A 12,343-nucleotide genomic window follows, 5' to 3' on the forward strand; every position below is an offset into this window, starting at 1 on the left:
AAAATTAGCTGCACATAACCCTTCAATTTGTGGAGGTTAAAAATGGACAGGTATAAACCAGCACAAATCGAAGGGTTAGATTGATCCTGTGGAGCTGATTTTTTGGCAACACAATATCTATGTGAGGGCCCATCAAATGAATGGTTTGCATCACCCAAAACAATGTGGGTCCACGAACCTAATAAGTTATCTGGCAGATTTTGATTTTTTTTTGTTTGTTTTTTGGCATTTTCGTGGGGATACCAGCTCACTTGCTTGTCTTTTGTGCATGTGTCACAACAAGGGATATCATCTATTTCTCCCAAATGAAAATCCGGTTTTGCCAACACCCCTATTTTGCGGATGTCAAATTCTAGGGTTTTGTGTAATATGGGCTCAGGAAACTAAAATGCAATGTTTTTCGTGGAGACTGCATTCTAAGAAAGTGTCCAAAGTCTCAGAGATAGAAATGAAGGAAATTCATTTTTCCCAAAGAATCCCTCCCGGACAGTGACGGGTCTCTCTATCCACCCCTACTTAGTTTTTACCCACTCACTCACGGCAGGCAAAGGATATGGAGGATGTAAGAAGAGAGAAGGCAGCGGGATCCATGGGCGGAGAAGCATGGCACTCGCGGATCATGCAATCGGCCTCCTCCAATTTATTGTCAGTGTTTGGTAATTTCATTCACCAGGCCACCACCGACGTCTCCAAGTTAGCATCGTATTCTTCTTCCAGCGCCATCGTAACCTTTCCCGTCCCGTTCGGTGATGCCCCCATATTACCTCTTCGTCCCTATTATTCCCAGCAGCAGCAGCAGCAGCACAACTCCATAACATCCGCGGCACCGATGTTCCCTTCGAGCGTGCAGATTGATGGCATGAGCTCAAAGGGAGGGGGAGGGCCTGCCTTTGTGGGCCAGGTTTTCAGCATGTGCGATCCTTCTGGCACCGGTCTTATGGCCGTCACTACCCACTTCCAAATCCCCTTCCTGTCCAAAAGGTCAGATTTCCTTGGAATTTCTTTTACTTTCCCTTGTAAACCTCACAATTGCTTTTCTCCCTCGGAAATCACTCTTATCTATTTTCTTCATTTTCATATGCATTTTCACTTTGTTATACTTTCGTGATAAAAGATGGAGTGGTGGATTTGATCCATTAACTGCACAATAAGCATATTTGTAGGGAACATGCAAGTGTAATAGCTGTATTTTATTAAAGTAGACCAAATTAACCAAAGAAATGCTCATAGAACCCAACAGCCTGTGTAAATGGTTATGTACAGTCACCCATACCACCAATCAACATTACTGGAGCGCTAGTTTTTTTTTCCTATTTTTTTACTGATCCATCAATTATTCATTTTGTACCATATTTGCTCACATGGATCTGGTTATGCTTTATGGCAATTGAGTCATTTGTTTTGGGCATTACTTCATACTTCAAATGTCGTATTTGTTTAGAATGGAGGTCAATGCATCGTTTTCGAAAGCTCAGTTTTGAAGCTCAATTCTTCTCACTTCTAAACTTTATAAATTTTGAAGCTCCATTCAAACTCAATTCTTCCCACTTTCTATCTCTTTTTTTCAAGAGCGCTGACCGACTATTTTCTCTTTTTATGGTCCCTTGCTTCTTGCTTCCTCTTCTCACATCCACTTTCTGTTCTGGCAACTATGGGTCAAAGTATTGCGAGTAAAGAGGACTTTTCTTCTTTTGCTTTTCTTTAGCATCATCTCGAGGTACTTTTTTATTGTGAGAAGCATTAAGAGGCTCACTGAATTTGAATGTTAATTTGGACTGTGCCTTAATGAGAGTTATATTTTTGAACTTAGATTTGGATTCTTTTGCAAATAAAGTCACTCAAGGATAACAACTGAAATAATGTTTATTTGGACAATATTCTGTGTCACCAAGCTGTATTATTTCTACCTGGATCCAAGAGCATGTGGTAGGTTTCCTATTATCTAATGTATTTTTCTGATTACCTGGTTCGTTTTTTGTATTTAGAACACCCAAGTGGATCCAAAAGATGCTTGCGATGGTTACCAAGAATCAAAAGAATGGCCCTGTTTTCCGCTTTTTCATGGATTTAAATGATGCGGGTAAGTTCATTTTTTTTAAACAATTTTTCTAGTGAAATTTCCTTAGGAAAAGTAACTTTTCAATTTTGCGGAAAGCCATTTCTCAGCTAGCTTTTGCATGTGAGAACAGCCACCTCAGATGAATTAAATGAATAAGACAAAATCTGCCAAAACGTCAACCTGTGTGGCCTCTCTCACATGAAAAAGCCATCCGCGAAATAGCTTTCTGCGAAATTGGCTAGCAAATCCCTATATATATATAGGGTTTAACCAACCTAGTGTATGGGCATGGGTGTTTAATACGGTATGGTTCTAAAAGCAAAATTAGAATGGGTAGGTAGTCTCAGAGTCTCCGCAAGTGAGAATATCAGTACAAGTACGCATTATGAATCGGACATCGGTACTAGGTCATCCAGTGTGGGTTAATTGGTTAATGTGCTTAATATAGAACTCTTATTCACTAAGTTGGTTCCATATTTCGATTGAAGCTGCCATGGTATATGGGTTGAAAAGTTTTATACATGAATATATTGAATTTTTTAGACAAGAAGCTGCCATGGCATATGGGTTGAAAAGTTTTAGACATGAATTGATTGAGTTTTTGAGACAAGGACCCTCCATTTATTAAAAATATGCTATGCTAGACTTTCACATAGCTATGTGGATTATACCTTTTAGTCTATCATTTTCCTATTTTGCCATGCATTGCTTGAATACAAATTAGTTTAGCTTTATTGTTTTGCAATTATCAGGAGTTCAGGGAACACTTGGTATATCTTATCATTCGTATGGTGATTAATCTTTCAGTATTATAGCAAAAATGTGTAGATGTATAAGCTAATAGGGTTTTTCATGTTCATTTTTAGTGGGCGACCATATGGGACAGAACTATTAGGACGAAAGCAATGCCAAAATGGAAGCCACCTCCCTCAGGATGGGTCAAATTGAATTTTGACGGGAGCTCCATAAGTAACCCAGGTAAAGCTGGGATTTGGGGGTCTGATAAGGGATGAAAGGGAATTTACCATCATGTCCTACTCGGGACCGGTAGTTGAGTGTGATGCTAATGAGGCAGAAGTAAGAGCTCTTCTTTTTGGTCTACGATGGGCTTTTCAACATGATTTGAGACATATAATTGTGGAAGGGAATTCAGCTAATGCAATTAGTTGGGCTTTGAATGTTTCAAGGGGTCCCTAGCGGATTCAAGGGCCAATAACTGAAATCTTCCTTATAAGAATCTTGGAACCCAAGATTGAACATAGAAGAAGATCGACTAATGAGGCAGCAGACATCTTAGGAAAAGGAGTACTTAGGGAGACCATGTTGTCACTGCTTCTTATAATTAATTATAATTTTCAATTGTGTTAACTCCACATCTGTGATTGTACTTGGCGTGGGACATCTTGTCCCCTCCTTGATTATTAATGAAATTGTCATCTTTCAAAAAAGACCAAAGTGCTCTTAGGCACATATGTACTTCTAACACTCCTCCTCAAGCTGTAATGTGTATATATCATACATTCCTAGTTTGTTACAAATATCATTTAGCTTAGCTTTACTCATTGACTTGGTAAACACATCAGCTAGCTGATCCACTCATTGAGTAAAGGTAGTGTGCTTGGTTCTCTCGTGTAAAACAGAATTGGTAGCAATGTGAATAGAAGCCTTATTGACGCAATATAGCTGAGCTGGGGATGAGGAAGAGAAACCAATCTCATATAGGAGAGAGCGCAACTAGATAAGCTCTCCACTTGTATGTGACATGGCTCGATATTCTGCTTCTGCACTTGATTTGGATACTCTGTCATGTTTCTTACTTCGCCATGACACTAGGTTACCCCTAACAAAGGTACAATATCCAGTGGTGGGTCTCCTCAGCCAAATCTGCATCACAAAATCCTTCCACCTTCCCATGCCCATGTCTCTTGGATAGCAAGCCTCTCTTTGGAGCACCTTTTGAATATCTGATAATCTGAAGTACTGGTGCCTGGTGAGAGGTATGTGGTGAGCTCATAAACTAGCTGACTACCCCTTACATCAAATGAGATATCTGGACGAGTGACTGTGAGATATATAAGTTTGCCAACCAACCTCATGTAACTGCGGGGATCATCTAACAATTCTCCCTCATTTAGAAGAAGTTTTACATTCGAGTCCATAGGCATGGCAACAGATTTCACTCCAAGAGAACCTGTCTCATGTAATAAGTCCATTACATACTTCTTTTGAGAAAGGGAAAGATCACTGCGAGAATATGCTACCTCAATCTTAAGAAAGTATCTTAGGCGACCAAGATCCTTAGTGGAAAACTCTTTCTGGAGAAAAATCTTCAACTTTTGTATGCCCACTGAATCACTCCCGGTAATGATAATATCATCCACATTCACTATGAGAAGAACATATCCGATATCAGACTGATGGCTAAAGACAGAGTGATTAACCGCACATTGTTTCATGCCAAAGCGCATAACAGCAGTACTGAATCTCCCAAACCATGCTCTAGGAGATTGCTTCAAGCCCTAAAGAGATTTCCGCAATTGGCAAATTGCGGACGTCTCCCGTGAGCAACATACCCAGGAGGTTGCTCCATATAAACTTCCTTAGTTTGGTCTCCATGTAGAAAGGCATTCTTTTAAGCGAGGGAATTTTGGCGACTGGGGAGATGGCAAAGACCCAACAATAGCCCACTGGCTGAGCACCATGAGGTATAGGGACCAAATCCCAACTTGGATGAGCAAGGGCCTCGGGCACAGACTGCGGCAAAGAAACAGAAGACAAGGAAGATACAAAGCTATGAAACAGAGGGGTGAGATGATCATAAGAAACGAAAGACAAAATGGGATGTGCAGTCATACAGAAACATCAGGAGAGGGAAGAATATGTACCTGAGAGGGCGGCGTCGGTAACTTCGGCTGAGAAGATGATGCCTCGGGCAGAGGGTGATGGACAGTTGGCTTCGGGCGTTGCGATATACTTTCGTAGGAGCTGGAGGAGGGACCGAAGGCACCTGCAATGGCGTGGAAGGGTGACGCAGGAGCATCCCCTAGATTTACTACATCAGCCCATATTTTCTACCTAATGTAGTTTTCCTTTGTGTGCTTTTGTCATTTTATGGAACTTTAATTTACGATGATATAGATCTAAATTAATCATAATCATATTGTTTCCCCCTAAATTGCGCAAAAAAAATCTTGAGAATTTTTTTTATTAGAAATGTTTTTCCTACAATCCAAACAGAGTGTGTTTGGTTGCCACATGCCTGGCATCCTCAAGGATTTCCCAAGTAGAAAAATGCTTTTCTGATAACTTTTATGGTGTTTGGTAGCCAATTTAGCATCACAATCCCTAGAGACTACTAGACAAGATTCAAAGCTAATTATTGATTGTCTGGTGACGTGACACCCATGTTCCCTACTTATACCTCCCGTGCCATCCTCCTCAAAAAGGAAGAATTTCTCAAGTAGAATTGTGCTTTCTCTCTTTCTCTCCTTCTCTTTCTATATATTGGTAACGACACCCCTTCCTATTACTCTTACGAGATTGGCAACCAAACAGTAATCACTATACTACCAGGTAAATCCTAGGTAGATCAAACATTACAAATGTTTGTCTCCTTATTGACTACTTATACCACTATTCTACAAGGTAACTATCTGCGTCCAAACAAACCCATCAAAATTAAATTTAAGGAAGCCCATCGAGGGGGGTTCCCAAGACAACAAAACCTTATAGTGCCGATCTTTGCTAACACAAATCCCACGCCACACATTCCAAAGATTGAAAGCTGAAACAAACCTAAAGCATGGGAGAACCCTCACCCAAGAGATGATTAGAGCGACCGCCTTATAGTGAAGGCATCATTTTTAGAGGATCCCTCAAAAGTATGATGCTAGAGATGAATAGGAACTCATCATTTGTATGATGCTTAAGTTTTGAAAAGTGAAATTCTGGGCCCACAAACCATATTGACAAAGATTAAAAAATCCTAAATGTTTTTTCTATAGGTTTTTCAAGAAAAAAATCCATAGAAAAGCAGGAAAAAATGTGTTTCTTTGATTTGCAGTATTTTTTCAATTTACAGCAGATTAAAATAAGAGGTTTATACGCTGTAAATCATAACATCTTTCCATTTTTTTGCCGTTTGGTCCCTTTCGGTTAAATTTTGGGAATTTCTGTCGAAATTTCGACGGAAATAAAGATGTAGAACGAATCCATCGAGATTTCGTTTCGGTGGGGATAGAAATGGAAATATTTCAATCGTGTTAGATGATTACATGGTTTAAAGAGATCAAGGATTGAAGAGAAGAAGAAAGAGAGACAGTGAAGAGAGAGTTAGAGAGAAGCGTGCGTGAGAGGTAGGGTTCTCTCCGCACGAAAATTATTTTATATTATGTGTTGTCCATTGACCAAAATACCCTTAAGTGCTTGTGTTCACATGTTTAACACTCCCCCTCAAGCCGGAGTGTATATATCATACAGTCCGAACTTGTTACAAGCATCTTTTAAGGTCCTAAGGATTTAGCAAATACATATGCAAGTTGATCTGCGGATCGAGTGAATATGGTACTTATTTCGCCTCTCTTAATCCTCTGGCGGATGAAATGGCATTCAACTTCAATGTGCTTGGTCCTTTCATGAAAGACGAGATTAGTGGCAATATGAATTGCAGACTTGTTATCACAATACAATCGAGCTGGGTCTGAAGATGAGAGACCAATCTCTGATAGAAAGGAACGTAGCCAAATCAGTTCGCCACTAGTATAAGACATAGCCTTATACTCTGCTTCTGCACTTGATTTGGACACAATGTCTTGCTTCTTACTCCTCCACGAGACCATATTACCTCCAACAAAGGTGAAATAACCAGTCGTGGATCTCCTGTCAGTTGGAGATCCTGCCCAATCGACATCAGTGAATCCCTCTACCCTTTTGTGACCATTCTTTTTGAAACACAATCCTCTTCCTGGGGTTCGCTTCAAGTACTTGATGATCTGTATTACTGCTGCCCAATGGGAAGTTCGAGGAGAATTCATAAATTGACTGACTACCCCTACAACAAAAGAAATATCAGGATGAGTAATTGTCAAATAAATCAATTTTCTAACTAACCTCCTATATCGTCCTGGATCATCTAATAAGTCCCCTTCTTCTGGAATGAGTTTAACATTTGGATCCAATAGGTGTGGATGCTGGCTTTATTCCCTTAGAACCAGTCTCCTCTAAGATATCCAAGGTGTACTTTCTTTGTGATAAGGACAATCCATACTTAGAACGAGCCACTTCAATGCCAAGGAAATATCTGAGGAATCCCAGATCTTTAGTGGAAAACTCTTCTTGAAGAAAAGTTTTCAATCTTCGTACGCCAACTTTGTCATCTCCTGTGATTACAATATCATCTACATATACTATCAAGAAGATGTAGCCAGCAGTTGACTGATAGCTGAAGGCGGAATGATCAATAGCACATTGTTTTATACCAAATTTGATAACTGCAACACTGAACCTCCCAAACCATGCTCTGAACCTCCCAAACCATGCTCTCAGAGATTGCTTGAGACCATAGATTGCTTTTTGAAGACGTCAAACTGATGAACACATCTCCCCCTGAGCAACATTCCAGGAGGTTGCTCCATATATACTTCCTCATTGAGATCACCATGAAGAAATGCATTTTTAACATCTAGTTGATATAGCGGCCAGCCATGGTTAACGGCAATAGAAATCAAAACTCGAACAGACGGTGTCTTGGCCACAGGTGAGAATGTCTCCTGATAATCAACCTCCTGATAATCAACTCCATAAGGCAGAGAAACTAGTCGCCAATTATTATTGGAGTGCAAAGCAGCCATTTCGGCATCTATAGCCGTCCGCCAACCAGGATGAGCAAGAGCATCTGAAACAGACTTAGGCAAAGAAACAGAGGATACACTAGAAACAAATGAACGAAAGGAAGGTGATAGATGCTCATATGAAACAAACTGCGAAATGGGATGTGCAGTAGTATGTGCCCGAGTGCGAGAGGCAATAGGCAAATCATATATAGGAAAGGAAAAGAAGGTGACATCTGCAGAAACATAAGTTTTCCGAAGTCGAGGTTTATAACATCTGTGTCCCTTTTGGGTACGAGAGTAACCCAAAAAATGCATTTTTCCGCCCGAGGATCTAGCTTATCAAGACCAGGTCCTAATCTATGAACGAAACATGTACATCCAAAGACCCGCGGAAGTAATGGAAGGGGATCACCTAACGAGCATAATTTAGAGAAAGGTGTCTGGCAGATAATACTGTAGAAGGGAGTCAATCCCCTAAACAGCAAGCCGTAAGAACTTGGTGCAAGCCCGTAAGGGCTCGCGACAACCACCAAGACCTAAATGGAGCTCATGGGGAATAATATTTCAAGTTTCAATAGCCATGTTATGCCCAAATAGTTAAGTAAACAGAAGCAACTAATTTCAGCTTAGAAAACCCATGTAGCGTTAGCTGGTGAGATAAAAATCAATGCGAAAAGATGCTAAATCAAATAGTAATCGAATATAAAAGTTCCATAGTATTAACAAGGCATGTAAGGATCCACAAAACTGGAGAATCAGATTTACTATGCTTGCTGTCCAGAAACATAAATCATTAAACTTAGGGCCCAAGGGTCTTATTTAGGATGGAAAATAACCTAGATCGCTACTAAGGGGTATAGACATAAACCTACCATGAAATAAGGGTCTAACTAGTCAAGAAAGAGAGTTTTAAGGGTGCTAACATGATCTTACCCGACAAACGCAGCAATACTGAGACCCAAAAGCTTGAAAGAGGCCAAAAGAGAGCGGTGGAGAAGTCCGTCGGCGTATTCTTCAAGTAGGGCAGCAGTTACAACCAATTAATAGACCAAGAAAGGGCAAGAAGAGAAGTGAAAAGGTTAGAGGATAGAAGAAGAGAGAAGATGATGGGGAAGAAGAAATAAAGATAGTTGGTTATTAAGATGGATTGTAAAAGATGGAATGAGAGAGAGAGAGAGGCCGTGAGAGAGAGAGAGAGAGAAAGATAAGATCGATTGTGAGAGAATGGAATGAAAGAGAGAGAGAACAATAGGGGGTGAGAGGAGAAGAAGAGAGATAAGAGGGGAAGAACTCACCTTGCTGTGAGTTGGAGAGGGGAAAGTGGAGACGCCCTAGGGCGTGGAGGGAGAGGAGGGTCTGACTGCTCTTTTTGCTTGGGTTTTCACAATTCTTCAAAACTTAGGGTTGCTCTCCTCCACCACTCTCTTATATATCATGTTGTGTGGGCCCAATCTCAACCAATAATAATAAATCATAACTTAAGTGACTTAAGTCATGCAAAAATACTAATCTACCCCTTCTACAACACATAAGAAAATATGCACTAAGGGTAAAAGGGTCAATCCTAATGAAACTAATAAAATAAAAGGCTAAAGTGCATGAAAAGGGTGGGCCCTAGGTGATGTGAACATCCCTTCACATCTAGGAAATACAAATAGCGAAAATAAGTGCAAAAACCACAAAAAATAATAATAAAATGGTGGTCCAAATGATCCAACAGTAAGGATCACATCAGAACTGCATCTTCCCAATAGATCTTTGGTACGTGCATCTGAAACATGTTAGTGCGAGCAATATCCAATAAATATCGAATCTTCCTCTATGCAACACCATTTTGCTACGAAGTATATGCACAAGATGACTGATGGATGATGCCATGTGAATCAATAAATTGATGAAAACCATTATTGTTAGAAAAATATTCTCTAGCATTATCTGTACGTAAGCAAGAAATAGAACATTTAAATTGATTAACAATTTCAAAGTAAAAGCTGTGAAATGTATTAAAGACTTCAGAACGATCCTTCAAGAGGACTAACCATGTAACTCGTGAAAAATCATCCACAAATATAACAAAGTATCTAAATCCAAATAATGGGACGGTACGTGAAGGACCCCATACATCAGAGTGAATAAGCTCAAAAGGTCATGAAGGACCCCATGCGAAGGAAAAGACACACGATGGTGCTTTCCCAACTCACAAGACTCACAAGAAAAGACTCAACAGGTTTAGTAATAAAAGGAGATTTCATAAGACTATCAGCAGGAGGATGGCCCAAACGATAGTGCCACTGATAAGCATCAACGGAGGTGTGAAGCACAGCACCAGCAGGAGTAGAATCGAGATAGTACAAGCCACCCATCTCACGACCTAAACCAATCCTCGTCCCAGTCTTTAGATCCTAAAAAACAAAATAAGAAGGTAAGAAAGAAACCAAATAGTTCAGAGTTTTCGTCAATTGACGCACGGACAATAAGCTAACAGGAAATGAAGGAACATAAGGGACAAAAGATAAGCAAAGGTCTTTAGAGATGGAAATTGCACCAACCCCTGAAACGGTTGATGTGGCACCATCTGCTAAAGTAACAGTGTGAGGTGTACTAGATGATGCTGACTTGAAAGAAGTGGTTTGAAATTACCAGTCATGTGATGGGATGCTCCTGAATCAATCAGCCACGATCTAGAAGCATCGCTAGAGAGGAAACAAGACGAGCTACCTGGCTGGGCAAATGTGGCAATGGGCTGCTTGCCTCGATCACGTTGGCGTACAAGTTCCTCATTCTCTGCTCGGTCAACCATCAGAGAGTCTCGCTAGACCAAATGAGTAGGAGCATAAGCATGTGGGAGAGTAGCAGCAACATATCCAGTAACAGAGTGAGGGGGTGGCTTTTAGATGCCGCAACAGAAGCGATGGAAGACCGAAATGGGCGAAGCTCCAGTTGTAAGTCATAACAATAATTGATGGTGTGACCCTCCATACGACAGTGGGTACAATATCGAAACCCATGACCACGGCCTCCCCCTGAATCACGACCACGGCAAGGTCTAGTAAAAATACGGCCACGATCTCCACCAGTAGATGTGGCAAGGGCTCATACGCTGTACTCGAGAAAATGCCTCAGAAAGAGACGGAAGAGACCCAGAACTATAAATCTGTTGTCGCATCTGAAGATACTCAGGCCCCAAAGAATCAAGATAGCGAACCACACATAATTTTTCTTGACGCTCTGCAAGAACAGTAGGATCGACAGTGAAATGCACAGGCATATTTAGCCGATGGCACAATGCAATGTATGAGCTGTAATGATCGAGTGTGTACATGTCGCCATACTGAAATTTAAACCAGTCTGAGAATAAACCACACATCCGAGTGATATTATCTGCTCCAGAATACAAAATCGCAGCCTGGTCCCAAACTTCCTTAGAAGAGTCAAGATACATCATATTATCGGCAATCTGTGAGTCCATACAACTCCATAAAAAGGATCTGATAACTGCATCCTGTTGTTCCCATCTCGCATAAGCAGAATCTGTCTTGGCTGGAGGAGACTGCTCAAGAAAACAAACCTTTCCCCAACCCAGAAGATATATACGAACAACCCTCTTCCATGCCGGGTAATTATTTCCATTAAGTCTAATAGACGTCATTTGGAGAGGAGCCTCTACGGGGACCTCCACATGAGAATAGTGAGTGGAGGGAACCGTAGATGAAGCAGGGACCTCATCAACTTTCATGGATCCGAGTTGTTGTGAAGATAAATCAACTGGATCCATAGCACCAACAAAGAACAAGCAATCTCCAATACACAGAAAAACCACCACGACGAACCCAAAGAGCAATCAACTAACAACTAGAATGTCATAACACATCCAATAACCACAAATAACATATTGGGTCAATCACCAACCCAAGAAAATCAATACCACTACCACCAAGGTCACATAAATAGAATCAACACCACAATCAGTGAACAACCCACAGTCACCATTAATAATCAACCTGTCCATCAACAATCACCCACTATCAAGTATCCAACAACCACTACTCACAATAATCCACAATCACCCCAAGTTGCTCCACCGACAACCATTACCAACAACAACAACCAATAAATCACCAACAACCACAAAACCACTCCAAATACAATTCAATCCACATCAACAATCCCAACAATACTTAGAATCACCAATAAAAAAATCACCAACAACTAATAATCACCACAACGACTATCCGACAACATTGGCAATAAGAACCAAACACTTGGAACCACCAACAACAAGAAGTAAACCAGAAGAGGAGAATCTAGTTCATGATTAGATGCAAATAGGTTGCTGATTTGAAAAGAAAATAAGGTTAGGATTTAGGGTTAGAATAGGACAAAATGGGTCGAAAAAGAGGGGGCGAATTTTTTTTTTTTTTTCAGGGTTGAAAAAAAAAATGGCCTAGATTTG

General features: G+C 40.6%; 1 protein-coding gene across 1 annotated transcript in view; it reads left to right on the forward strand.

Annotated features, from left to right (window-relative positions):
- Nucleotides 1–380: 380 nt before the first annotated feature.
- LOC143860850 (Tic22-like family protein) overlaps nucleotides 381–12,343 on the forward strand; it is a 55,703-nt gene continuing 43,740 nt past the window's right edge. Inside the window, exons 1-2 of the mRNA XM_077371690.1 lie at nucleotides 381–981; nucleotides 1,986–2,080. Of these exons, the coding sequence (XP_077227805.1) occupies nucleotides 554–981; nucleotides 1,986–2,080 (523 nt within the window). The 5' untranslated portion in view covers nucleotides 381–553. The remainder of the gene's footprint in view (nucleotides 982–1,985; nucleotides 2,081–12,343) is intronic.

The sequence above is a fragment of the Tasmannia lanceolata genome, unplaced genomic scaffold (assembly GCF_043159265.1).
Source record: "Tasmannia lanceolata isolate RefF3 unplaced genomic scaffold, GAP_Taslan_0.1 ptg000037l, whole genome shotgun sequence".
In the NCBI taxonomy this organism is placed as follows: domain Eukaryota; kingdom Viridiplantae; phylum Streptophyta; class Magnoliopsida; order Canellales; family Winteraceae; genus Tasmannia; species Tasmannia lanceolata.